At 60.0% G+C, this 25,228-nt stretch overlaps 10 protein-coding genes across 10 annotated transcripts; 6 read left to right on the top strand and 4 right to left on the bottom strand.

The window, feature by feature from the left end:
* Window positions 1-1,196: 1,196 nt before the first annotated feature.
* Window positions 1,197-1,742, top strand: VTJ83DRAFT_4668 (uncharacterized protein; the record flags this gene model as incomplete). Its single annotated transcript, XM_071011182.1, has 1 exon — window positions 1,197-1,742. One exon carries the CDS (start codon window positions 1,197-1,199, stop codon window positions 1,740-1,742), a length of 546 nt encoding a protein of 181 aa, XP_070866118.1.
* Window positions 1,743-2,257: 515 nt separating this feature from the next.
* On the bottom strand, window positions 2,258-4,429 carry VTJ83DRAFT_4667 (uncharacterized protein; the record flags this gene model as incomplete). The annotated part of the gene is made up of 5 exons (XM_071011181.1): window positions 2,258-3,189; window positions 3,260-3,397; window positions 3,465-3,967; window positions 4,033-4,121; window positions 4,184-4,429. The coding sequence occupies 5 exons, from the start codon at window positions 4,427-4,429 to the stop codon at window positions 2,258-2,260; spliced, it is 1,908 nt and encodes a 635-aa protein (XP_070866117.1).
* A 412-nt stretch (window positions 4,430-4,841) lies between these two features.
* VTJ83DRAFT_4666 (uncharacterized protein) lies at window positions 4,842-5,784 on the bottom strand (the record flags this gene model as incomplete). The annotated part of the gene is made up of 6 exons (XM_071011180.1): window positions 4,842-4,850; window positions 4,904-4,957; window positions 5,034-5,127; window positions 5,388-5,441; window positions 5,593-5,648; window positions 5,773-5,784. 6 exons carry the CDS (start codon window positions 5,782-5,784, stop codon window positions 4,842-4,844), a joined length of 279 nt encoding a protein of 92 aa, XP_070866116.1.
* Window positions 5,785-6,314: 530 nt separating this feature from the next.
* Window positions 6,315-7,436, top strand: VTJ83DRAFT_4665 (uncharacterized protein; the record flags this gene model as incomplete). The annotated part of the gene is made up of 1 exon (XM_071011179.1): window positions 6,315-7,436. The coding sequence occupies one exon, from the start codon at window positions 6,315-6,317 to the stop codon at window positions 7,434-7,436; it is 1,122 nt and encodes a 373-aa protein (XP_070866115.1).
* Window positions 7,437-8,441: 1,005 nt separating this feature from the next.
* On the bottom strand, window positions 8,442-10,443 carry VTJ83DRAFT_4664 (uncharacterized protein; the record flags this gene model as incomplete). Its single annotated transcript, XM_071011178.1, has 2 exons — window positions 8,442-8,509; window positions 8,574-10,443. 2 exons carry the CDS (start codon window positions 10,441-10,443, stop codon window positions 8,442-8,444), a joined length of 1,938 nt encoding a protein of 645 aa, XP_070866114.1.
* Window positions 10,444-11,178: 735 nt separating this feature from the next.
* Window positions 11,179-12,303, top strand: VTJ83DRAFT_4663 (uncharacterized protein; the record flags this gene model as incomplete). The annotated part of the gene is made up of 1 exon (XM_071011177.1): window positions 11,179-12,303. One exon carries the CDS (start codon window positions 11,179-11,181, stop codon window positions 12,301-12,303), a length of 1,125 nt encoding a protein of 374 aa, XP_070866113.1.
* Window positions 12,304-13,171: 868 nt separating this feature from the next.
* Window positions 13,172-14,141, top strand: VTJ83DRAFT_4662 (uncharacterized protein; the record flags this gene model as incomplete). The annotated part of the gene is made up of 2 exons (XM_071011176.1): window positions 13,172-13,637; window positions 13,714-14,141. 2 exons carry the CDS (start codon window positions 13,172-13,174, stop codon window positions 14,139-14,141), a joined length of 894 nt encoding a protein of 297 aa, XP_070866112.1.
* Window positions 14,142-15,437: 1,296 nt separating this feature from the next.
* Window positions 15,438-16,326, top strand: VTJ83DRAFT_4661 (uncharacterized protein; the record flags this gene model as incomplete). Its single annotated transcript, XM_071011175.1, has 3 exons — window positions 15,438-15,875; window positions 15,963-16,083; window positions 16,145-16,326. 3 exons carry the CDS (start codon window positions 15,438-15,440, stop codon window positions 16,324-16,326), a joined length of 741 nt encoding a protein of 246 aa, XP_070866111.1.
* Window positions 16,327-16,902: 576 nt separating this feature from the next.
* On the bottom strand, window positions 16,903-18,563 carry VTJ83DRAFT_4660 (uncharacterized protein; the record flags this gene model as incomplete). Its single annotated transcript, XM_071011174.1, has 3 exons — window positions 16,903-17,865; window positions 17,956-18,369; window positions 18,465-18,563. 3 exons carry the CDS (start codon window positions 18,561-18,563, stop codon window positions 16,903-16,905), a joined length of 1,476 nt encoding a protein of 491 aa, XP_070866110.1.
* A 930-nt stretch (window positions 18,564-19,493) lies between these two features.
* Window positions 19,494-20,507, top strand: VTJ83DRAFT_4659 (uncharacterized protein; the record flags this gene model as incomplete). Its single annotated transcript, XM_071011172.1, has 1 exon — window positions 19,494-20,507. One exon carries the CDS (start codon window positions 19,494-19,496, stop codon window positions 20,505-20,507), a length of 1,014 nt encoding a protein of 337 aa, XP_070866109.1.
* Between the last annotated feature and the right edge of the window lie 4,721 nt (window positions 20,508-25,228).

The following is a 25,228-nucleotide window of genomic DNA, read 5'->3' as shown; positions in this document are numbered from 1 at the left end:
GGCATATGATTTATTCAACGAGACAGCATTGAAGATGTTTTGTGAAGTATCACAACGGAAGCTTTCGCCCTTGCCTTGGTGTCTGTCCCTATGTGTTAGGCAGCAAGGACCCGGCGCTGCTGGAGGCAATGTCGAAGCAAAGAGGACATACAGTAGGTGCCTAGGTACCTATCCATGGTCTGATGACGCCCGAGTCTCGGACGAATGGCTCTCGGACGACAAAAGAGTAAGCCGGAAAGGATACGCGTGCGCTGCTTTGACCTTTACCTAATGCCCAGAGGCACTCGGCTGCTCCGGCCAGTCCTGCACCGTAGAGTGGGCCTGAGGTCAGGGTTGAGGCGACTTGGGCAGCAGCAACCTCGTGTGTAAGTTGCCCAATTTGAACGTGCCCCGACGAGCTCGCCCCGCATCCATTGGCCACAGGACCCCCCTTCGCTTGGGCTGGCAGTTGGCGTCGCTCCGTTGCCCCGCGTTGCCGGCGGTTGCCGTTGCCCCGCCCACCACCCCCGGGGGGCAGACCGTCGGAATCCCAACGACGCTGATTGGACGGTGTGGACCCGGGATCGGCCGAGGCCCTTGTTGCAGCAGCGGCAATCTGATCGCGACCACATGGATGGTCACGCTTGCAGTGCGTCAATGCTCGTCAAGGTTGTTCCGACCGAAACCTTGATTTTCCACCTCGAATCCTCCAACGGCGGCCAACCCAAAGATGCGTTGGTCCTTTTTTCCGACAGCCGTCCGTCCATCGCGCCATCACGACCCGAGCCATTTATCTGCCTTTCTGTCCTTTGCCTTTTGACCCAACGCCAACCACGCGGCAGGCGTTCCTATCTCTCTCGGCAAGCCGAGAAAACGCCACAACGCAGGCAAACCGCCAAGCGCATTACATCAGTTTGCAACCGCGCGACTGGGACAGCCCGGAGCCGACCCTCCAACGGCCAGACGCACGCCGTCTTTGAGACATTTTTTCCCTCGAGCAGCCGTCCGCGATTGCTTGCGACCGAGGGCATTTGCTCTTTCGGGGTGGGACGTTGTAGCCATCAGCGACGCTGCCATCCGACTCGGTCGACCGACTCCCTGGATCGCTGCCCCTTCCGACAACCCCTTATCGCCGCAGACAAGCCACCGTCGCAAGCCCGCAGAGAACGCCCTCGCTGTGCCCTCTGTCCTACCGCACCCTTGCCGTCGCCGCCGCCATGTCTTCCCAGCGACCCTTCTTCCTCTCCACCTTCTTCGCCGCCTTCCGCCAAACCCCAGCCTCCCTCTCCACCGCGAGCGCGTCGGCCCAGCAGCCCAACAAGCCCTCCACGCAGCCCTCTGCCGCCGCGGCGCAACAGGTTGCCGCGTCCAACCCGCGCTCCATCTCCACCGCCCCGACCGCGACGGCCTCCTCGTCGCAAGCCACGTCGCCGTCCTCCCGCTCCGGCGCGGTCATGAGCCACCTGCCGCTGCACACCTCCCGGCATCACCACCAGCACCAGAACCAGCACCAGCATCAGCACCAGCACCACGGCCACCACCACAGCTCCGGCATTCCCATACCGCAGGGCGGCCGGGACAATCACCACGGCCGAAGAAGGGGGAGCGATAGCAGCAGCGAGGGGTTCCGGGAGGCACTCGGGGCCGACAGGCTGTACATCGGCGGCAGGACGGCCACGGGGGAGGAGAGGTTTTTCAAGCTGGGCGTCGTGCGCAGGATCAGGAGCGGGGATAGGTTAAGTTTGGATCGGTTGAGCTTGTGAGGCGTGAAAAGGGTAGGGCTTGGCTGAGAAAGCATGGGAAACCAACAAAAACATGGGATCACAGGACAGGGTTATCACAGAATGGGCGATGCGATGGCTGACGGGCGGCGTTTACGGCATGAGCATGGAACGCAGGGATTTACTTTTTTTTGTTTTGTTTTGCAGGAAACATGGGCAAGGTCGGTTGGGTATCACATCGGGCGAGGGAGGGTACAGGGCGTTATGGGGGATGGAAAAAGAACCGATCCGTGCTTGTAACAAACGTGGCGAAATCCGCATACAGCATCGTCGACAGAGGAATTTGCGATTGGGGTGTCCAATATAAACCTATTGACTGACCGTCTTATTCCTGTGCATAAACGTTGGAGGCAACGCTGTGGCGAACCTCAGAGAGGTTGTGCATGGTAGACGGCGAACTCGAGGAAGAAGGCATGAAACAGCTCCCCTTTTGCCATTTCCTTCGACGCGATTCGTCATGCCCAAGCGCAAAGGATTCGGCAGAGACAGGGATGATGCTACCACATAAACCTCTGCACCCTCCCGCCGTCCAGCACCTCTCCATCCTCGCCCCTCCACACGAACCCCTTGCGCAAAAACACGTACATGGTCGCCGCGTTGACCACGAAAAACCACGCCCTCTCCCATCCCAAGCGCACGTCCGTCCCTCCTCTTTCTCCTCCTTCTCCTTCTCCTCCTTCTTCTCTTCCTCCCCCGGGCGTCCAAGCCGGCACCAGCAGGCGGTAAAACACCCACGGCAGGATAAAGTAGCGAGGCTCGACCAGCGGGGCGGTGACGAGCGAGAGGGAGGTGGCCAGGAGCCAGAGGAGGGCGGTGGAGGTTCTTGGCGGGAGGGCGGATGCGGGGGGCGCGGCTTGGCGGGGGAGCGGGAGGTGCTCGTTATCCGGCTTGGTATCGGCACGTTCATTCTCCTTGGAACCCGCGGGGCCAGCAGCACCGCCGCCGCTGCCGCCGCTGCCGCCGCTGCTGCCGCCGGTGGTAGTGGTGGTGGTGTTGGCGGTGGGGATCAAGGTGGAGCTGGCAGAGGGATGGGGCGCCGTTGACGGCCCTGTTAGCTGGTCCCATACCAGCCACCGACACAGGGTGTACGGCGCGACGAGCAGCAGGCGCACGCCGGGCCCGCGGAGGATGGTCCGGCGGAAGACGTAGAACATGTAGTGGCGGTTGTCGGCGAGGGTGAAGGGGTGGACGATGGTGTTGTAGCGCACGGCGAGGAGGGAGAAGAAGGCGGCGAGGAGGACGTGCGGCGCGGCGACGAGCGCGCGCCGGCGCGAGGCGAGCCCCGCGAGGCGCAGGAGGTAGGGCAGCGGTTGGCGCAAGAGCAGGGCCGCGGAGCGGAGGAGCAGCGGCGCGGAGAAGAAGGCGAAGAAGGGCCAGATGTAGAGCAGCTGCGGGAGGTGGAGGGTGGCGACGTGGTTGGATTTGTCTCCTGGGGGCGCATCACGTTAGCGCGGGACGTTGACGTGATGGGGAGGGGGGCGAGGAGGGGAGGAACGAACCGAGCACGACGCCGCCGTTCCAAGCGACAAACCCCGCAAACAGAGCGAGGATCGTGATGTGCGGCCATACCTGGCGCAGGACCCTCCCGGGGCTGCGGAGGGCAGCCGTCGCCACGCTCAAGGCGCACAACACCCAGTCTGGAGCGGCCTGTCAGCGATGTTTGACGACGACGAGGCGAACAAAAAAACAGCGCCAACCACGTACCCGCAAGGTCGGATTGATCCAGCAGAGGGTCATGCAGGTCCTTCTTCCCGTTCCGGCCAAGGACGTAGACGGCCTCGGATCCGCCCATGTACACCACCACCCAGAAGACGTTGGTCTGCCGCATCAAGAGCGCCGCGATGCCCAGAAGGACGGTCCGGACGTCGCTCGCAAGGCTCGGGGCGCCGGCCCCCAGCCGCAACAGGTGGTTGCGGTAGGCGACGAGCACGACCAGGGCGGAAAACACATCGGTGTAGTAGAGGCCGGAGAAGAAGAAGATGACGGGCATCGCGGCCACGTTGACGCCGGTGCGGGAGGCGTAGGCGGAGACGCTTCGCGGGACGCGGCTCCCCTCGCGCTCGGCGGAGCGCATCTCCAGGAGATGGCGGCATTGCGCCGCCAGCAGGCCGGTCAGGACGGTGGCGAGGACGTTGTTGGAGCGCAGGCTTGCCGCGGTGCACGCGGGCAGCATGCGCAGCTTGTGATACGCGACGCTCAGGAGGTACCTGGTGCTGGGTGAGCGGACGAATGGAGACAAACGCAAGGTTTCATGAGCCGGGGGCGTTCGTACAGGCCCGGAGGGGTCGTGATCTTGTCATCCCAATACCAGAAGCGACCCTCGCAGTATTTCTGCGCCTGGGGGATGTGGAAGACTTCGTCCTGGCGAGGCATCAGCGGAAGGGCCCCTTTTCGGCTTGGGGTTCCTCCGGGATGAGACTCACCAGATACGGCTCCGGGACGTACGTGTTGACGAGGTTCAGCCAGCACCGGGCGGCCAAGTAAAGAGCCCAGAAGCCGAGGCTGTTCAGCCCATCGCGGCGCGGCTGGAACCTCGGGGCGAAGACGGCCTGCGCCCACTCCCGTTCGGAGCTCACCGTGAGCAACCGGCTGCAAACGACACCCAACGCTAGGCCTTGGGCCACTTCGGCCCAGGTCAGGCAACCGACAATTGTCCGTATCACCTCCATGTCGAACGGGAGGATGATTCACAGATCAAGGAGAGTGCATGTTGTTGGCTCTCACCACGGACTTGATGTTGTCGCAGCGCAACCGAAGGTGTGGTTTGTTTTGGTGCATGCGTTGAGGACAACTTCCCACCGAATGAGCCAACGCGAAGTTGGTCCGTGCGTTCATGTAAGTGAGATGAAGGTGGGAATGGGTGGCACAACCACCCAGGGATTTTTGTACCCCGTGCTCCTAAAGCTGAGCGTTTGAGATGGCAAACGCTTGGAGTTCACGCAAGGACCCGCCAACGGGAAAACGAGGGTGTATGCAGGACTGTCTATGAATTTTTCTTCTACGTGCCGTATAACACCCCGGACGCCATCGCTCTCCAGACGGACCCCACCCGACACCACGTCCCGACAAGGCAAAGAGGATTTAGAAGGGCTGTCAAGCGTCAGTCTGCCGTAGCTATTACGAGGCGCGCCTGTCGAACTCACGTTGTCCTGGGGGTGGATCTCCTTCTCGAAACGGCTGCCGATGACCGGAATCTTCTATAGGGGGGTCAGCAAGCCACGGCCGGAGGATGCGCTCATGTCATGTTGTGCGCGTTTGCGGGGGATGCCGTACCTGGAGAATGTCACGCTGGATCCTGGGGATGCCCGAACCGAAGAAGAGGACGGCAAAGAGGGCGACGCCGCCGAAGAAGCCGGCCTTGACACCGCTGGGTCACCGTCAGCCCTGGTCCACCACACCGCGTGCGCATTGGGGGAAGAAGGGGGGCTATCAAGCGTGCAAGTCCCCCCCCCCCCCCCCCCCCCCCCCGGGCCGTGTCGCCAAGCAGGAGCTCCGAAGAATGCCCAACAGGCCTCTCCGTGTTCCTCAGGTTGACCGTCCGGCACTCGCCATGAACCCCTCCTTCCATATCTCTTTTGCATCGAGGTGCATCCTATCGTCGGGGGATGCGGGAGGTTGCGGGCTTACGTCTTGAGGAAGGTCTGGGTCGTGATGCCGGCGACCTGGCTCTGGTAGTAGTACCTGGGGACCGTCAGCACCCGCTGAGCAGAAGAACGCCGCATCGGGCCCAGCCCCGCAGCAAGGCGGTACGGCCGAGGTGCGCGATGCGGGATGCCGGCCGCGTCGGCCGTAGGACTGGGGACTTGTCCATGGATAGGGGGTGGGAACCTACTTGGGAGCGTACGGGCTCTGGTACCGCGGCAGGTCAGCGGCCCGGCGAGCGAGGGTCTGGCATGACAGTGGTTAGCTCCGGCGTTGGCGGCATCGTGTGCAAATACATCAGCGTCGGTGCAGCGGCTCGGGAAGCTCGAGAAATCGGCGCGGGTGGTGGGAGCGTGTGTTGGATACGTACGGGGTAGACCATGGTGACTAGGGCGGTGAGAATGAGCGAAGGGCTGCTTCAATGGCGGCAGGACAGTTGTGCTTTGGGGACTGGGATTTCCAAGTTGCGATTTCGAGACGGAGTTGCGCGCGAGTTTCTTTGACCCGGACAAAGCCGGAGAAGTTGTGGCCTGAGGCAGCCTTGTCGAGCGGGATTGGATGGGATCCATCAGGTGCCAAGTCCATCCTGCAACGGGCTCCATCGCATGCCAAGGCTGAGAGATCCTGAGGGCCCCACCAGGCAGAGGGAGCCCCACAGTTCTGGCCCGGCGCCGTTCCCTGAACGGTTTGACAAGCGCGCATCGGGTCGCGGCAGTCAACCAAGCGCATTCGTGCATTCGTGCATTCGTGCACTCGTGCATTCGTTCAGTTGCCTCACCCAAGGTCCCGTCAGGTGCCAAAAAGCTTCCAGCGTTCACATTCCCGAGGGGACTTGAACCTCCTTCTACATGTTGCAACCATAGCTGCTGCCGTCCAACCCCCTTTCGCTAGAGGTCGACCGATGCGCCCGCCATGGACAAGGACCTCGACGCCCGCTTCGAGAAGCTCGAAAGAGCTCTCGGCAGCATGATCGACTCGCTTGCTAAGAACAATCCGTCCAGGACGGTTGCCGAAGAGCTCGTCGCCGCCGAGGCCGAGCTCGCCGAGGGCCTCAAGCTGCTCGAGCGGCACCAGAACAACGCCGCCCGCATCCAGCAGCTCCGCCAAGAGACGTCGCTGCTCGACACGCAAATAAAAGACATCGCCAGCTCCCTCTGGACCATGCGCAAGGAGCTCAAGGCCGTGCCCGTCACCACCCACCCGCCCGCCCACCCCGAATACCGCTTCACCACCGCCGAGCTCCTCGCCTACGCCCGCCGCATCAGCCGCAACACCCTCCCCCTCCCCGGCGTCACCAACGGCGTCGAGATCCCCACGCCCCAGCCCCCCTCGCAGCAGCAGGCCTCCTTTTCCCAGCCCGCCGACGCCGACGACTCGTTCCGCCAGACCCAAACCCCCAACACCAGCTTCAACCTCAGCTTCGCCGCCCCGGCCGCCGACGCCTCGGCCGTCTTCCCCGGCAGCGGCGCCCTGGCCCCGGCCCCGACGGCCCTGACCCAGGACACCGCCGCCACCCTCCCGCCCTCGCAAGCGCCCCTCCAAGAAAAGCTCTCGGCCGCCGCCGCCACCGCCCCGGCCACCAAGGCCGCCGCCGAGTCCAAGCTCCCCACCCACCTCCGCCCGGCCGTCAACCCGCTCCGCGACGCCACCTTCCTCCCCTGGCCGTCCGAGGCGCGCATCCGCTCCGGCGCGCTGGCCGCCGTCCAGGCCCTCGTCGACGCCGGCATCAACCCCAAGGGCTACGACCCCGCCGAGGAGGAGCGGAAGCGCAAGCGCGCCGAGGAGGAGGAGCGCGAGCGGCTGCGCCGCGAGGCCGAGGAGCGCGAGGAGCGCGAGAGGAGGATGCGCGAGGAGCGGGAGCGCATGGCCCGGGAGCGCGAGCGGGCCCGGATGCAGAGCCAGCAGGAGGCCGGGCTGGTGCCGGGGCTGGAGCGGCGGGAGAGCCTGCTCGCGGCGGGCGGCGGCGGGCAGAAGCCCAAGCAGTTTACCTTTTTGGGGGCGGATGACGACGACGACGACGACGACGCGGATTGATGGCGCAATGTCCAAGCGTGCGTTGGGGCCCTGTGCGGCGGAGAGAAAGGCAGGTTGGTGAGCCACCTGGCCCGCAAGACCGAAACAGCCGGCGCTCAACCCGATCTGCCAGGACATGCCATGGGGAGGTTTGCTCTCTCCTTTATAACCAGAGGAGACCGGCATCTCTGCCGGGGTGGATGGGTATGGGTACTCAGCGACATGAGCGGCAACGCATTCAAGCCTTTGCCGTCATCGTAGTCAGAGACACGAAGACGGAATGATGCTCCCGGGCTGGCATGTACGACTGGAGAGAATATTATGTCTCCGAGGGCTTACGTTGAAGATTCCGTGCTGCGAGCTCAGCAACTGAGCTCTGCTGTTTGATTAGCATTGTCGGGAGTTACGAACAGGGAAACGGCGCTTCAGGAAGCCAGAGTTACTTAACAGGCCTCAGCACTAGGCTGGCGTGGTTATGACCACTTGATGCGATGCTTAGTAAAACAAGAAGAATAAAAGAAAAGAAAACAAAACAAAACAAAACAAAAAAAAAAAAAAAGAACCTGCCTCCTGGGCCGGAGGCGGTGGTATCCGAACCGCATCGCGTATGCATAGGTACCGAGATGGAAGATGGATGAAATACCCGCGTTCATGAGCTGCTCCAACGTAGGTAGCACAGCCCGCTCGTCTTGGTCGTGTCCAGCTGCCTGTAGTTCATCTGGTGCCGATCCGTCTACTTTTGCGCAAAGCTCCACCCTCTCTACAGCACAGCCAATATCCCGCCATACATGCCACGGCAGCGGGCAGCTAGGAAAAAAAAGGCGAACCCTGGCTGATAATACATACAACCCCTCGCTATTTTTGCACTGTGTTGGTACATGAAAGGCACGGCACCGAGTAGGTAATAAAAGGTCCCTCCCATCGTCCATTGCCGCAAAAAGTCCTTGAACGTCGCGCAACAAACCTCCTCTCCTGCCCAGGCTTTTTTCGTGAGCTCTCAGCTCTCCTACGCGTGCTTCGCCTCGCCTAGTCGATCTTGATGGACGAGTAAATCTTGCGCACAAACATCCAGCTGGCGAAGAAGCCGATCGAGCCTGACGCAAAGTTAGCCAAGAGACCGAGTCTTGGGCAATGACAAGGAAAAAAAAAGAAACTCACCCGTAAGAATAAAGAACAAGAACGAGATCATCAAGCTGTACCCAATGTACAGCACGCTGCCGACAAACCCGCCCAGGGACAGCTTGCTGATCCAGTAGATGATGGCGTTGAGGAAGATGTAGACGGCGGTGGTGGCCGGGGCGAGGAAGGCGCGCCACTGCCAGTTGTAGTTTTCGGCGCACAGCAAAAAGTAGACGAGCAGGACCGTCACCGAGGCGCACGTCATGATCATAAGGCCGTAGCACAGGAACAGGAAGCCGAACATGTAGTAGATCCTGCTGAACCAGATGGAGCTCATGATGAAGTAGAGCTCGACAAAGATGGCGCCGAAGGGGAGCAGGCCGACCAGCAGCGCGCTGGGGATCGGGCGCAGGTAGGTGGTGACGGGGGGGATCTGGCGCGGGATCTGGTTGGTGCGGACGGGGGGCTCGATGGTCGGGGCGCGGAAGCCGAGCCAAGAGCCGGCGAAGGAGAGGGGGACGCTGATGAGGAACCAGATGAGGATGATGGCGAGCATGGTGGTGAAGGGCACGGCGCCCGACGACTGCTCGGCCCAGAGGAACAGGTCGAGCAGGAAGAAGACGCCAAAGACGATGCCCGGGACGAGCAGGGGCGTCAGGATGATGCACAGCTTCCAGCGGTCGCCCTGCATCGACTTGTACAGGCGGGACGAGGTGTAGCCGCCGATGAAGCCGAGCACCGTGTAGAGCAGGATGATGATGGTGCCGAGGGACCCGCGGTTGGAGGGCGAGAGGAAGCCGAGCAGGGCAAAGGCGATGGTGAGGCCCGTCATGACGAAGAGCTGGGCGCCGTTGCCGAGGAGGACCGACAGCAGCAGCGGGTGGCTCGGGGTGCGGAACACGTCGCCGTGCACGAGCTTCCAGCCCGAGTCCTCCTGCACGCCGTCCTCCATGACCGCCGAGGTGCCCGACAGGTCGTCGAGGCTGAGCTGGTCGAGCCGGTTGTAGCGGGCAATGTCCTTGCGCAGGGCGCGCACGAGGATGGACATGACGGTCAGGACCAGGAACACGACGATGAAGGCCGAGTTGACGAGCGAGAACCAGTGAATCTTGGGATCGAACACGTGCAGGTACTTGTCCCAGCGCGTGGCCCACGCCGTCTTGGACGGCACCCAGTAGACGCTGTAGGTGAACGTGACCTTGGTGTCGGCCCCCTCGTCCAGCACAACCGGGTCGAGGGCCTGGTTGCACGTGTCGGCCTCGACGGGCCCGGTGTACTTGCGCGATTCGGGCTGAACGATGACGCCGACGACGCGGTACTCATCCTTGGCCCCCGGGACGGCGTGGTACTCGACGATGATGTCGTAGTGGTTGTTGAACTGCACCTTCTCCGTGTCGCCGATGTGCTGGCCCATGAGGAAGCCCGGGTTGTAGAACTCGGTGTCGCTGATCTCGTCGATGATGCGCTGGCCCGCCGGAAGGCCGTCGACGAGCCAGTTGAGGCTCACGCCGGCGTTCATCAGCGAGTTGATGAACTGGGCGGCCGAGGGCGGGTACGTGGTCTCGCAGAGCGTCTTGCACGTCTCGTTCTTGGCCATGTGCAGCTGAAAGGAAGACGTCTTTATCCTGTCGCCGAACAAGATGCTGCCGAGGCTGGCGCCGACGTCCTTGGGCCCGTCGGGAGGGCGGCAGAACTGGAAGATGGGGTGGTAGTAGTCGTACGAGACGACCGAGTGCAGCATGGCGTCGGCGCCGGCGACGGGCCGGATGGCGTTGACGTAGAGCGGCACCTGCTCATCCTGCTTGTACGAGGTGGGCGCGACGCCGGGGAGGTAGAAGGCCGAGGCCAGCTGGGGCGCGGCGACCAGCGCGAGGAGCGCGCCTGAGGGCGTGGGCTTTCGTAACTGCATCGTCGGCGGGATCTGAACCGGAGGAGGGAGGAATCAGAGCATCTGAAAGGGCTCGCTCGGGGGTGGTCGAGGCTCGGACGCGCGATGGCGATGCAGCGGCGTTGGCGGCGGTCGGCTGCGTCTTCGTCTTGGTCTGTTTGTCCTGGAAGCTTCCCGTTACCGAAATTGGGAGTCAATAAGCAGCAGCGTAAACAGCAACGTCCCAAGTGTCGCTGGCAACAAGGAACGATGGCTTGGGCAAGAAAAAAAAGGACGAGAAACGGAAAACAAACGACCGTGAACGAAGGCTAGAAGTGGGATGGAGGGAGGGGGGTTGGAGGAATGTCGCGGCCTCCAAGTCAGGCAGTGCGTCTAGACAGGTCTCTGATAGGGGCCTTGCTTCTTGTCCGCGTCGTTGGCGAAAAGGCATCCATGCAACCTGTCGTCTTTTGGGAATTGGCAAGACGAGGCACGGTGGACCCTTACGTGGGACGAGGCCTGGTGGGTCCGTGCTTCAAGCCGCAAGGTGGCGCGGCCTCGGAAACATGATTGGAGCGACAAGGCTTGAGCGGGGCTTGGCATCAGCCTTGCCTGGACCCACAAAAAAAGTTGGATGCAGCCGGCAGCAAAACTTCAGACTTTCCCATTGCGTCCAGTCCCATCTTGTTGATCCTTCACCCACCCCCCCAACAACACCCACCGGCAGCGCTTGCAACCCAAGGTCGTCCACCCAGACCGACTCACACGGCCGCAATCATGGCGGCACCCGCAACGCTGCCAGCCTTGCTGGACTCCCTGACCCGATCGCTTACCACCACCCTCGAGGCAGCCCCGAAACTCGCCGGCATTGAGCTTCCGAAGGAAGGCCTGTCGCTCCTCGACGTCAAGAACGAGCTGCTGCTGTCGTACCTGCAAAACCTCGTCTTTCTTATTCTCCTCAAGCTGCGCCAATCCAAGTCGGGATCCGACGCCCAGCAGGACGGCCAGAGCCTCAGCGACCTCGTGGTTTCCAAGCTCGTCGAGCTGCGGCTGTACCTCGAAAAGGGCACCCGGCCGCTCGAAGACAAGCTGCGTTTCCAGATCGACAAGGTCCTCCGGGCCGCCGACGATGCAGAGCGCGCCGCCAGGGCTGCAGAACAAGCCGCCGCCCAGGACGGCAAGTCCGACTCCGAGTCCGGCAGCGAAGACGGCGAGTCGGACGAGGACGACGACCAGGCCGACGGCCTGGACAAGGTCAACGTCACCGATCTGCAACACCGTCCCAACCTCGCTTCCTGGCAGCGCCCCGCGGCGGCTGCTCAAGCCAAGGACAAGGAGAAGGACGCCTCCGGAGTGTATCGGCCGCCCAAGATCGCGCCCGTGGCCATGCCCACCACGGAGCGCCGCGAGAAGGCCGACCGCCGTCCTCTAAAGTCCGCCACGCTTGACGAATTCATTGCCGACGAGATGTCCACGGCGCCCATCGCCGAGCCCAGCATCGGCACGACCATTGTGAACCGCGGCCGCAAGGTCAAGACGGCCGCCGAACGCCGCAGGGAGGAGGAGCGTCGCGAGTTCGAAGAGACCAACTTTGTGCGCCTGCCAAAGGAGAGCAAGAAGGACCGCGCCAAGCGTGCTAGGTTGGAGGGCAGCAGCCGCCGCATGAACTTTGGCGGCGAGGAGTGGCGCGACCTCAGCGAGGGCGTCGACCGCATCAGCCGCTTGACCAAGTCCAAGAGCGCCGGCCTCGGCACCAAGGCGCTGCTGGAGAAGAGCCGCAAGAGGACCCTCGACAGCGCCGATGGGCCGCGCGGCAGCGGTGTCGCCGTGGGCGAACGGTTCCAGAAGCGCCTCAAGGTGCTTGAGGCTGGCCGTGGCACGCGAGGCAAGGGGCGGCGGTAAGGCAGCCACCGTAGCTGCCGATCGCCCGCAACCACCGGTAGCGGTCCGCGATCGTTTCCGGCATCCATGGACTGAGCCCCGCAAGCTGCGCTGGGGTGTCAGGCTCCAGCGTGCGCATCCGGGCGGCGGGCGCGCCGCTGGCCTGCGAAGCGCCATGCGCCTTTGGCTCTGTTCTTTCCTGTCAGAGCATGGCCTGCATCGAGGAGCATCTGCCGAGAACGGCATAGTGTTTCTCGTACTGGATGCAAGCCGCCTCCCAGAAATCCCACCGGCCGACGGCTGGTCCAAGAGACGACCCAGCTGGCCCGTTGGACAGGTTCCATGTCCTGCCATGCTTTGGGATCTGGCATGCGCATTTCCTGGGCACGCGCTGCGCCTTAGATTGGTATTGGAAATATAGTATACTCCTTGGGGTCTTCCGTCATCATCGTCCTCCATGTTCACCTCGTTGTGTTGATGATGCTGCAGTGTCTGCGCCTCAATCTGGGCCTCCCAGGGGTCAAGGCAACCCCCTGTTTAGCGAATCTTGTGTCTTCTTTAATCGTCAAGTACAACCCTTGCTGCGAAACATGCTGGAATGAAGTGGGAATGGCATCGCGAAACGCTGGCGCGCTAGGGTCCACCATCGGCCCATGCTGCGGCTCACGCAGGGGCGTTGAGGCGCCCTGAAACACCAGGCGTCTGGGACCACGACAGCACACCAGACCGCGCGTATTTAATCGCCGGACAGCCCAAGTCTTTGTTTGAGCTTGGCGGCTCAACTCACCCCATCCTTTAGCACACCATCGACGCGCCGTTCAATTCGTTTGGATCGCAGGCGGTCCTGTTTCCTTGAATGACCAACTTTTAATCACCAACAGCCGCCACGATGATGCAACCACTCCCCTCCCCTGCCCCGGGGACGCGGTATCACGAGATCCGGTTCGACGATGTCGCAGGCGACGAAAAGCACAGCACGGCGTTCCTAGACCCATCCGATCCGTTCTACAAGGCCGTCGACGAAGAGAGGGCATGGAGCGACATCACGGCCGGGGATCCGGACATTCCGCACAGGAGACTCTCGAGGAGGCGGAGGATGTGGAAGGCGTTCATGTCGGTGCGGTCGCTGGTCGATACGGCGTTGTTGGTGGTCATCCTCGTGCTCGTGCTGGATCGCGGGCGGGCCAAATCGGCTGGCCCGGTGGATGTGGATGTTGGGGGGGACATCACGGGGTTTGCGCCGACGTTCCCGAAGCAGATCCAGCAATTCTCGCCGGACCCGACCTTCTTCCCGGAGAACGGCGAGGACTTTTTCACCGATGAGGTGCAGGAGCGGTGGCTGAGCATCGTTCCCCGTAAGCCAACCCCCCCACCCCCGAGCAAACCCCCCTCCCCCCTCACGCAACGCGCTGCTAACACGGGCCACGACAGGCGGTCTCGGCTACGTCCGCGTCGACACCAACACCACCGCGCGCCGCTACGACAACCTCCCTACCCCGCTCTCTCACTACCCGCCCTCCACCTTCACCACGTCCCTCACCCACCAGCTTCACTGCCTGCACACCCTCGCCGGGGTCGCCGCCGCCTTTACCGCGGGCCGGCCCGAGCTCCTGCATCGGGGAGACGAGGAGGAAGGGCGCGAGGCGGATGACGCGGCCTGGCACTTGGGCCACTGCGTCGACTACTTGCGACAAAGCATCATGTGCTCGGGAGACGTGGCGCTGGAGGGGCAGCACACGACCTTCCCGGAGCGGGTGACGGGGAGCGATGGGTGGGATGGGAAGCATGTGTGTCGGGATTACCGGGCGGTGATGAAGCACTTGGAGGAGCGGAGGGTGGACGATGAGAGGTGGATTTGACGACGGCAACGCCGCGGGGGGCGGGGGGGAAAATACCTTCCTTGCCTTGCTCTAGGGCGGGCCCCTAGGGCGAATACGTAATGAATGCCTGATGATTGCCTAGCATCGGTGAAGAGGTCGTTCCGATCTTGCCAGTGGAGGGAGGTTGCAGCCTGAAGTTCAAAGTTCACCGGCGATGGATCCAAGACATACGAGCATGCGTCGGGGTGTATCGGGCGTGCAGGTTGTGTTGTGATACTCCTAGTACCTAAGCCACGGACGAAAATCGGGAAGGTGGTGAGATCTAGACCAGCAGCGATCTCCGGGTCCTCGGGCACCGGTGAAAGGCTGCATGGAGCATGGAGGCATGCTAGGTAGGTACCGTGCCGTCCGGAATGGTGGAGGCATTGCGGCTTTGATGGCTTGTCGGAGAATGCTGAGAAAGGAAGAGGCTTGTTCCTGGGTTTCCGAATCGGCCTTCAAGGGGGTGGTGTTCTCGGGCGATTAGAGGGCGGATAGATACGACGGTCTTGTGATTACGCTCTCAGCACGGCGAAGGTATGCTAGGCCCCGGACCAACCCCTAGAACGGTTGTCATAGCAATAGCAGCTTGAAACGAGGGCGTACGGAGTTGCTAGCATAACGGTATGAGGTCATGGAGCGTCTGCTAGGATGGACCCTTTTCCGTTGCCCGCATAACAACAACAGCGGCCTGGTTCAACGTGGATCGACGCTGGCTGCAACATGTGTTCCCGCCTCGTGTTTGGCTTGCTAAAGTCTTGGCTGCCGTCAAAGCAGGGCCCCCGGGCGCCGAAGCTGCGGGATGCCAGAGCGTCGGAACAGACCAATCACGCCGGGAATCACGGCGATGGCACCCGTCATCAAGAAGCCCCGGTCGTGCAGCCTTTCTCGTATAACCCGTCCGGCTTCACTCGCCGCTTCGAGCCCGATGCACAATCTCGGCTCCAGTGCTACCTTACCTGCCTAAGGCTGAACGAAGATCCGCGGCGCAGTGACATAACAAACCCCGGATTGGGGTCACACCACCCACGTCACGGTTCGGCCCAGGGAGGTATCATGACGGTCACGCCGCCGGCGGGATGGCTGAAAGGAGGATTCCGGTGGTCAAGGCAGAGCTTGCAAAGGGGCTTCCTAGTGGCGGGAGAGTATTCTTATGCTTTTTCCAGGTCGGGCGTTCCGATGTTGTAGTTAAAGGCAGGGCATCCCCCGCGGAAGAGGCTTGCCACAGAAGCCCGCCATCCTCATCTCATCCATCCACCTATTTGCACGCTTCAGAATCACCACCCACCTCCCAACATGGCACTCCGCTCCCTTGTCTTCCTCGCCGTCGGCGCCATCGCCCCCCTCGGGGCCCTCGCCGAAGACATCCACTTCTGCGGCCCTGCGCCCTACTACCCATCCCAATACACATGCTACGACGGCAACTTCCTGTGCCCGATCCTGTACGGCCAGCCAACGCTCCGCTGCGGCGAAGCTTGCTACAGCCCGGACATGTACTTTTGCGGCGCCGGGGACCAGCTGCACCTGATCGCGACCCTCGGCCCGGGCAATCCCTTCACGCTGCAGGTCCAGAGCTCCAACCCCGCCATCAACGGTCGCCCGGTGGAAATCAGCGGGCTGCGGTTCCGCGTCGGCGCCGACGTCCAGACGAGCACCTGGTGCTACCACGCCCCGCCCATGTATGATTGCGGCTCGTACTCGAACAAGACCATCTTGCGGCCAGAGGGCAATTTGGTACGGACCACCCCGCCCCTTCCCTTGCGTACGTTCGGCGGCGAGAGGTGCACCATGTCGCTGACCCTACCTGCAATAACTACCTAGCACGTCGACGTCCCCGGCGGGCAGTATTGGTTTTTCGACGGAACCACCGGCGCGCTCAGGGCCACCGCGGCTGGCAAGGCCGCGGGAGAGGGAAGAGACCGGGCGGGCATGGGCGTTATCAGTAAGTCGCGCCCCGCCACGCATGAACGCTGGCGCTCCCAGCTGACCGCTTTACGTCGCAGTCTATACCGAGGGATACTTCTGGTTCGTCGGCAGCACGTACTGGCTCGCTTGCAAGGAGCCTGGTGCCGCCGCGGTTTACAACATTGTTGCGCCCATCATCGAGTCTGAGGCGGGCTGCGAGAGGATCAAGCTGGTGACGGTGTTGGGCACGGGCCAGAAGGGCGCCTATTCGTATACTTGAGCCATTAAGCCTTTTGTTGGAAGCGAGGGTATGGTGATGGTACAACGTAGCGTCCGAAAATCAAAGAAGAAATCGGCTGATGAAGGGCCGATTGCTCCGTGAATATCCGTCGATGATTACCAGTCGGGTCTGCAAAATCAATGTGATGATTGCCGTTCTCAAGGGCCGTCCACTGTTCCAAGAAGGAGACCCCAAAGGAGGAGGTGCCTTGATACATACACCTGACGAGATCCCATACACATAGCGGCATGTTGCACAAGCATCAAGGCCATCAGATGATCACCTATGTTAACCCCTGATGTTAGCTTTCTCGATATGGCAGGGGACCCTGCCTCATCCATCAGGTTCATCTCATCTCATGTATAGTAGAAAGCCTCGTCCAAGGTCTTGGATCCATGACACGACGCAGGGCCATTCACAAAACGTATTTGCCGCCATTTGAGTTTACTCATGAATAAGCTATCGCAAGGACGCGAGCAAGGAACGTCATGATCATCATTACTCAAGTATACATACTGTCTATCCCGATCTAACCATTATTGTTACAAAACGGTCCCGATACGTATCCCTCTCTGATTACGGGGTGTAGATGAAGTCCGGCCTCATATCACCTCTCTGCACCAACTCCTTCTCCGACTTGCCCTCGGCCCAGTAGTCCCTCTTTCCGGCCTTTCTCCTCTTGTTCTCAACCCGCAGCAGGACCGTCATCAGCAGACTGCCGCCAAACAAAAACACAGCCAAGAAGGCCAGCACGATGGCATGGCCTTCAATGTACCTCGGCGGCGAAAAGTAGATGTTGGAGCTGACGATGCCGTTGAGGTTACCCCACCCAATGACGAACCCGAGGATGATGCCTCTGCGGTACACGCCCTCCACGTTGTTGGCCATCCACGTGATGGTGTTGCTGATGCAGGGGTAGATGCCCATGGCGCCGAGGAACGTGCCGGCGTACTGGACGCCCGGGTTCGTGCTGCCGAGCAGCATGGCAAAGCCCACGGCGCCCAGCGAGCTCGAGACCAGGTTGTAGATGCCCCGCGTGCGGGTGCGATCCGCCAGCCAGCCCACCACCACCGTCAGCAGCGCCGCGGCGACGTACGGCGGCACGCTGTAGAGCTGCGTCTGCACGACGTTTGTGGCCCACCCCATCTCCGAGATGATGGTCGGCAGGAAGATGCTGAAGGCGTAGAGCGGCACCGTCGTGCCCATGTAGATGGCCATGCCCAGCCACATCTTCCAGTCGAGCAGCGACGACCACAGGGCGCCGTGCGAGTACGACTCCTGCTCGGCGCTGCTCTGGTTGTCCTCGCGCAGCCGCCGCAGCACGCGCGCCAGGTCCTCGCGGGACAGGAACTTGGCCTCGGACGGGAAGTCGTGCACCATCCAGAAGGAGGCGACGGCGAAGACGACGGTGAGCAGGCCTTCCAGGATGAAGATCCACGCCCAGCCCGGCTTGCCGCCCACGCCGTGCATCTGCTCGATGGCGGCGGCGAGGAGACCGCCGAAGGAACCTGCGATGGCGGCGGAGGAGAAAAAGATTGCCTGTCGCAAAAGAAAAAAAAAAAAAAAAGGTTGTTAGCCTGCGAGCCTGTTTCAGGGGCGGCGGAAACAACAGACGCCGGGAGAACGTACCACGCGGATGCCCAGCTCGGAGCGCTTATACCAGCAGCTGAGGTAGTAATTGAGACCGGGGAACAGGCCCGCCTCGGTGAGACCGAGGAACCACCGCGCCGCCATCAGGCCGGCGTAGTTGTGGACGAAGCCCATGAAGGTCATGGTGAGGCCCCAGGCGAGCATGATGAGGGGGATGAAGATGGAGGGGCGCATGCGTTTGAGGAGCACATTGGTGAGCGGCTCAAACACCGAGTAAGAGACAAAGAAGATGGTGAGGGTGGCGTTGAATTGCGAGGTGGTGAGGTCCAGGTCTTTTGTGAGACCGGCGATTTTGGCGTTGCCGATGTTGGCGCGGTCGAGAAAGGCGAGGAGGTAGAGGATGCAGAGCCATGGGATGATTTGGAGGTCGAGCTTCCACAGCAGTTGTCTCTCCTGAATCTAGGGTTAGCGTCGAGTGTGTGCTGGTCGGGCTGGCTGCCCGTGTAAGGCAATGGTCGCCTTTCTAGGATGCATCGAGGGAAACGTACAATCTTTGCCTTCTCCTCCTCGCTGAGCCCTTCATCAGGGTCCGACAGTTCGTCGACCGTCGGCACTTGTGACTTCTTGAACGCGTCGAATAGTCGCATCTTGTGCAATGGACAACGTTGATAGGTAGTTGAAATAAGCTATTGCGCTTGTCGATGGATATTCCCAGCATCTTGGTGGTTCTTTAGGGATGCCTTTTTATACACACGTTTGTCGCAACCGGCGCCGTCCGTGTCCGATTCGGTTCCGGCGTGCTATGGTATGGTACGGCTGTCGGTGGTGATCCGTGGTGGCCTGATCTTTCGCCAAGCCGCCGTCGTCACCCCACGCTCCCGAGCGGTCTCGCCGGTCGCCGACCACCGCTGGGGTGCCAACACGGGACGCGTTGTGCTGCGGCCATTGGACAGGGCATGTAGCTTGGCACAGGCGATATCGCCCGGAGGCGGCCTCGGGTTCCGTCTTAAGGTGGCTCCTCGAGGTTGATGATGTCTAATTATCAGCTCAGGGAGCAAAGTGCCCATGATGTTTTGTCCTTCGAAAGACGCTGGCGAGGGCCGCCGGGTTGCCGTCCACCCACGCCATGTCTGCCGAAGCCCACGCGGTGGCTAGTATGCCCCAGGTCTGGGCTTGGGCTCAGAAAGCCCAAGGGTTGCATCGCCGAGAAATCTCTGCAGGCTGAATGCGGTCGGTGATGCGGTACGAGCTAAGGCGGAAGCGAGATCGTACATCCCGCAAGCGATGGCCTGAACACGGCGGGAACAGTGGACAGTTGGGCGCTATCGTGCGTCGTGCGGCTGTGATCGCGCGTTGTTTGGGGGGCGGCGGTGGAGGCTTCTAGAGGGAGTTTGCCTGGGTTACGGTGGAGGCTCACGACGCTAGCCAGCAGCATATTATCTGGGATATCTGAGGCTTGATCCTGCGAAAAGACAGCGAGCACAACGCAGAGTTTCATTGTTCCATTGCTTGGGTAAACTACCTTACCTACCTACCTATCCACCTACTTACTTACCATTTCTCACCATCTGAACAAGATGACCAAGAAAACCATCAAGCTCGCTGTCTTCAGCGCAAAACCCTACGACAAAAAGTACCTCAGCGAGGTGGCGGACAGATTCCCCGGAGCTGTCGAGGTCTTCTTCTACGACTTCGCCCTCAAGCCCAAGACCACCTCCGTTGCCAAGGGCGTTGACGCTGTCTGCGTCTTTGTCAATGACGACCTCTCAGCCCCCGTGCTGCAGGCCCTCCACGAAGCCGGCGTTCGCGCCGTGCTGCTCCGCTGCGCTGGCTACAACAACGTCGACCTGGCCGTCGCCAAGCAGCTTGGCATCTTCGTGGCCAACGTCCCCTCCTACTCGCCCGAGTCCGTGGCTGAGTTCGCTGTGGCCCTGCTCCAGGTCCTGAACCGCCACATCCACCGCGCCTACAACCGCGTTCGCGACGGCAACTTCAACCTCCAGGGCCTTGTTGGCACCACGCTGCACGGCAAGACGGTCGGCCTCGTCGGCCTCGGCAAGATCGGCTTTGCCTTTGCCCGCATCCTGCACGGCTACGGCTGCCGCCTGCTGGCGTACGACCCCTTCCCCAACAACGCCTTCCTCGAGCTGGGCGAGTTCAGGTCCCTGGAGGAGCTGCTTTCGGAGTGCGACATCATCTCGCTGCACTGCCCCCTGACGGAGCAGACGCGGCACATCATCAATGACTCCTCGCTGGCTCAGATGAAAAAGGGCGCGCTGCTGATCAACACCTCGCGGGGCGGGCTGATTCACACAAAGAGCGTCATCACGGCGCTCAAGAAGGGCCAGCTCGGCGGTCTCGGCATTGACGTGTACGAGGAGGAGGGCGACCTCTTCTACAAGGACCACAGCGGCGACATCATCCAGGATGACCAGCTCATGCGCCTGTTGACGTTCCCCAACGTCGTGGTCACGGGCCACCAGGCGTTCCTGACGGAGGAGGCCTTGGTGGAGATCGCGACGACAACGTTTCAGAACCTGCATGACTTGATAACAGGGCAGGAGTGCCGCAACTCGCTGGTGAAGAACTGAGGAGAATGTTGGATCGGGAGGAGGGCAAGGATGCTCATAAATGACGAGTTGGACTCCGGTTAAGGATAGATGATATGATTTGGGCAGTATTACACACTGGGTGAGCTATGCGGGAAACAGGCGTTGGAGGCAGATAGTCTGGTGAGTTTCATGCCGATACGAAGACCTGGAGTCAGAATACAAATGGTTTGCTACTACCGGAGAGGATTGGCCAACTCATAGAACCTTTGATAACGAGTAATCAACACTGAAAGCTTGGACGTCGGTTCGTTATGAACGAAACGGCAGAACGTCAATGTGCAGTCATGTCTCATCAGCAGAAACGAGAAATAATACATAATGAAACAAACAGTTGGCGTAAAAGGACGAAAGAAAAGGAAAAAAAAGAGAAAAGAAAGACAAAACAAATAAAAGACGTTGCCGCTCTGATGTGAATCGCCGTTCACCCAAACTTCCGCATCATTTCCTCTTGGTATCCTCCGACCTCCCCCCATAAGTTCGGACCATTACCATCTCTACCGCCCTCAAACTCGTTGCCATCCAGCCCCTGCATATCTGGAGCCCCAATCTCGGCCCCTTCACCGTAATAGTACGGGGCACTGTCATCTCCCGCCCCGTAATGACCGTACTCCCTGTTGTAGTTTGCCACTGTGTTCTCTTCCCTGTTCAATTCCGTGCCCTCGAAGAGGACTTCCTCTTGCGGCAGCTGCCTGGCCCGTCCCGGTGGGTTCGCAGCCGAGATGCTGCTGTCGTGCTGGACTGTAGTGCTCGGATATACTCGGCGTGTCATGGCTGCGGGACCAGCCCTGCTGTAAGCCACCGCGGGTTGGTTGCTTGAATCGGCGGCAGCACCCCGAGCCGATGTTGACGGCGGCCGCCTGACTTGGTTCGGGGATGGTGATGAAGGCTGAAGTTTGGGCGTGACTTGAACGGCGGCATCATTGGCAGGGGAAGGGGAAAACGAGCGGGACGTGCTGTGATCGCGGGTTCGTGGTGGTGGCTGCAGACCTCCTCGGCCTGCCCCCGACGACGCGGGGTGCAAAGTGGGCGGCGGTCTCAAGCCCCAGGGTTGAGGTGGTTGGCCAGTGCTTGGGTGACCAGGACTTGGCCACCCTGGGCTGGCATCCCTACTGCCCTGGACGGGCGTATGACGCGGGGGGGCTCTTGATGGTCGGTGGCCGTAAAAGTGTGCCTCCTCGCGGCCAAAACCAGAGCCAGATGGGCCCCTACGATGGGGATAATTCTCCTGGTATCCGTAACCCCCCCGGGAACCTGCATGAGGATATACTGTGCTTGCTGACCATGATGCTTGATGTGCACTTTCGGTGGCTCCGTAGTCGTCTCGTCGAATCCTCGTCTTTCGAGCTCTGTCGGCGTCCGTTGCCTCCGTCGCCGCGTGAAAGCAGTCTTCAAAATTCCGGTTGGCATCGGCAACCATGCCGAAATGTTCGCCGTTCAGCTGCGTACTTTCGTCACTCTCGGCAATGGAAGACGCAATCTGAAATGCATTCCGAATTTGCCTTCCATTCCATCGCATGTGAGGAGTGGCTTCATTCTGGTCATAGTGAGACTCCGCGAATCGGAGGATGCTATTGCTGTTGATGGACATGACATGACCGCGCTCTTCTGGTTTTAGCTCATGCTCATGCTTTTGCTTTTCGTCGATTATCCTCTTGAGGTTCCGGATATTGACTTTGAAGACCGTGAGGGTTTGCCGCTTGTCGAGAGGCGGGTAGTAGAGACTCATATGAATTCGCGATTTGAAAGCCTCATCAAGGGTGCCGACTCGGTTTGTTGTTAGGAACAGAATGCCGTTGTAATACTCGAGCACGCGCAGGAACACTGTGTATGCAATGTTAGCGTTGGGTCGAAGGGCTGGTTCACGGACATGCATGATGTTCGACACATGTCAAGTGGTTTGACGTGTTCTAGCCAGACCGTCTCCCGACACCCGGACCTTACCTGAAACAAGTGCGTTTCGCTTGAGGTCTTTTAATTCTCTGCGGGAGAGGAAGATGTCGGCCTCATCGAGGAGTAGAATACAATCCCAAAGATAGGCCAAGCGAAATATTTCGCTGAGCGCATCCTCGACCATGTTGGGAGTGAACCCTAAGTCTCCACAAGTGATAGCAAAGAGCGGCTTTTTGTAGGCCTGGGCCACAGCTTCAGCCGTTGCCGTTTTCCAACTGATAGGCAGAGCATGCTGTTAGTTTGCAACCATCATTCCTTTTGCGCTGGGAGAGACGTATTTACCACCGGGAACTCCGTGGAGCAAGAAAACCAGTGAAGAGCCTTTGCCGCGGATGAAGTCCTGCCGGAGGCTAACATTGGGGAGACGCCTCCGGGCGTCTTGTTTCACAAGGTGTGATTTTACCAGGGACTTGACAATATGCATGTGCACCTCGTTGATACAGAGGTTGTCGAAGATGCTCTCAGATGTCGGGAAGTCTTTTAGCGAGTGAATGTCAAGCATAACGAACTGACGGATTCGAAAGGCATATCCTACTACCCTCCGAGGCAGCAGCACCCCGTCACCCTCGTCAGGTTCCTTGAGGGGCGTTTTGTCTTCATCAAATGCCTTTAGTCCTGGTCGAGTACTCAAGAGATTCTGCTTTTGTGCGACGGAATACCTGTTACGTTGTCAAGAATTAGCCACGGTAAGATATGCAGACTCATCTGGGACAGAAGCGTCTCTTGCCATTCGTAAACGTGTATCCGGTCCTCCAGCTCGACGAAGGACAGAGAGGGCTTTTTTTCCCATCTGAACTCGAGCATTTGGTCTCCAAGGTTGATACCTTCGTCCGGCAAGTGGAATATCCCATTGTTTATCTCGTTTGTAGTCAAACAGCCCGATGCTCCACGATGAGGGCCCAAACTTGATGAGTGATTTTGACTTGTAACCTTCCACCAAGTCAACCATAACATCACTATCAATGTTCTGGATAGAAGTGCCTACACCCCCGGAGCTGACACTGTCTTCAAGGGCAGAAGAATCAGGAGAGGCTCTGACAGTCCAGCCTTCGTAATGAAGAAACCTCTCCCCCACTGCCTTGCGGAACAGATCACCCTGTTTGAGAAGGTTGCTCTTGATGGTTTCGTGATCCCTGACATAGCGAAGCGGATATATTTCAAGCGTCCGTATGTTTTTCTCCCCCGTGTAGAAGGGAATCGTGAACCTCCGGCAAATCGGGACATAGGAGGTTCCATCATGGTCCAAGCGATAGACGTCGATATCCAGCCCATCTTCGGAATTCGCATTTCCATCACCAAGCATGACGCTCTCGACTTTTTCGTTTCTTATAGAGAAGAGCCTCCATACAATTTGGCGGCTGACGATGCCAAACTGTGATTTGTGTGCTGTGCCAGGCTTTTCCATAGATTCTGAGCTGGAGAGGGGGGAGTAGAGCAACTCTCCAGGCTGAAACGCCATACAGAGGTCGCGAAAGCGAAACCTTTCCTGGCTGGTGCCCCGGGCGCGGTCCCATAGGGGTATGATGGACTGGTCGATGAAGTCGACCAGCGTTTTTATATGCGCCAGGGCAGTTCGCGAATCGAGCTTCGCTTCCAGAATGGCTGTTCTTGAATCCAAAGGTTGCGAGAGCGCTGCATCAATGTTGCTGTCGTCGTCATCGTCATCATCGCCGTCATCGTCATCATTGCTGTCGTCATCGTGATCGATCTCTGAAACTTTCATGGCTTCGTCACCGGGAGAAAATATCCGGTCAATATCGTTGTGTGTTGCACTTGTCACAATCTCAAGACATTCCCTAAGCCGAGGCAAGAAGTAGTAGAATACCCGAAAGGGGGCGAAGATGATGTGACGGGCGTGAGAATCCCACTGAGCGCCTTGTCCAGTCAGCCGGGCAAGTAGACGAAGGAGTTGTGGCGACTGAAGGCGGAGGCAGTGCATCCAGTGTGTCTCCCCGTCTACAAGTGACTCCAGATTAGGCCGAGGCCGTAGTGTTCGGGTATCCTGTTCGCCATAGATGCCTCGTCGAGTTCGTTTCCGTCGCATCTCGTCGTATAATTGCGCATTGACAACAAGGACTTCAATAATGGCCAGCCCTTGCCCTGACCAGTGATTCTTGAAATGCTCATCGTCTAGCCATGCCACTTCCGCTCTAAGTTTGGAGTTGCAATCGTGCACCGATCTCTTTATCGGTAACAGGGACTACGCGATGCTCATGCGAAAGGGAGCGCCGCAGTCAGCTAGGCGCGATCATGAGATGATATTGATTGCTTGGGTTGGGCTGCTGCGTCCCTACCTCTTCCTCCTCTTCATCTTTGGTTTCTAAAGTGGCCTCTTGATGCTCTGAAGTGCCGTCTTCACGCTCTAAAGCGACATCTTGGCGGATGTAAGTGGTGGCTTCACTTGCTGAAGTGTCATCGTTGTCCATGATGACAGCTGGGAATCTGGGTGGACCAGGATGATATGAGTGTAGAGGGATGCAACGAGGCAGAAAAGGTTACAAGTTCCAAGCTTGCAAGGTAGTGTGGCCGTAGTCTGGAGCGTAGTCACTTGACTCTCAACCAAACGAATGCGAGGGACAGGATGGGAATTCATAGATATTTATTTCCCTCGGTTGCCATAGACTTGCCCCAGGCTTCCGCTGTGTTTCGAACTGATTAGCAATCTCCCTGCCAAAGCCGCTCGCTCCCAAAACGCGGGGCAGTGCTGGACGAGGCTGCAACACTTGCAGTGACATTGGACATTTATGATG

Source organism: Remersonia thermophila, chromosome 4 (genome assembly GCF_042764415.1).
Source record: "Remersonia thermophila strain ATCC 22073 chromosome 4, whole genome shotgun sequence".
Classification (NCBI taxonomy): Eukaryota; Fungi; Ascomycota; class Sordariomycetes; order Sordariales; family Chaetomiaceae; genus Remersonia; species Remersonia thermophila.
Note: the sequence above shows the minus strand (reverse complement) of the source record. Positions and strands in the feature narration are given on the sequence as shown.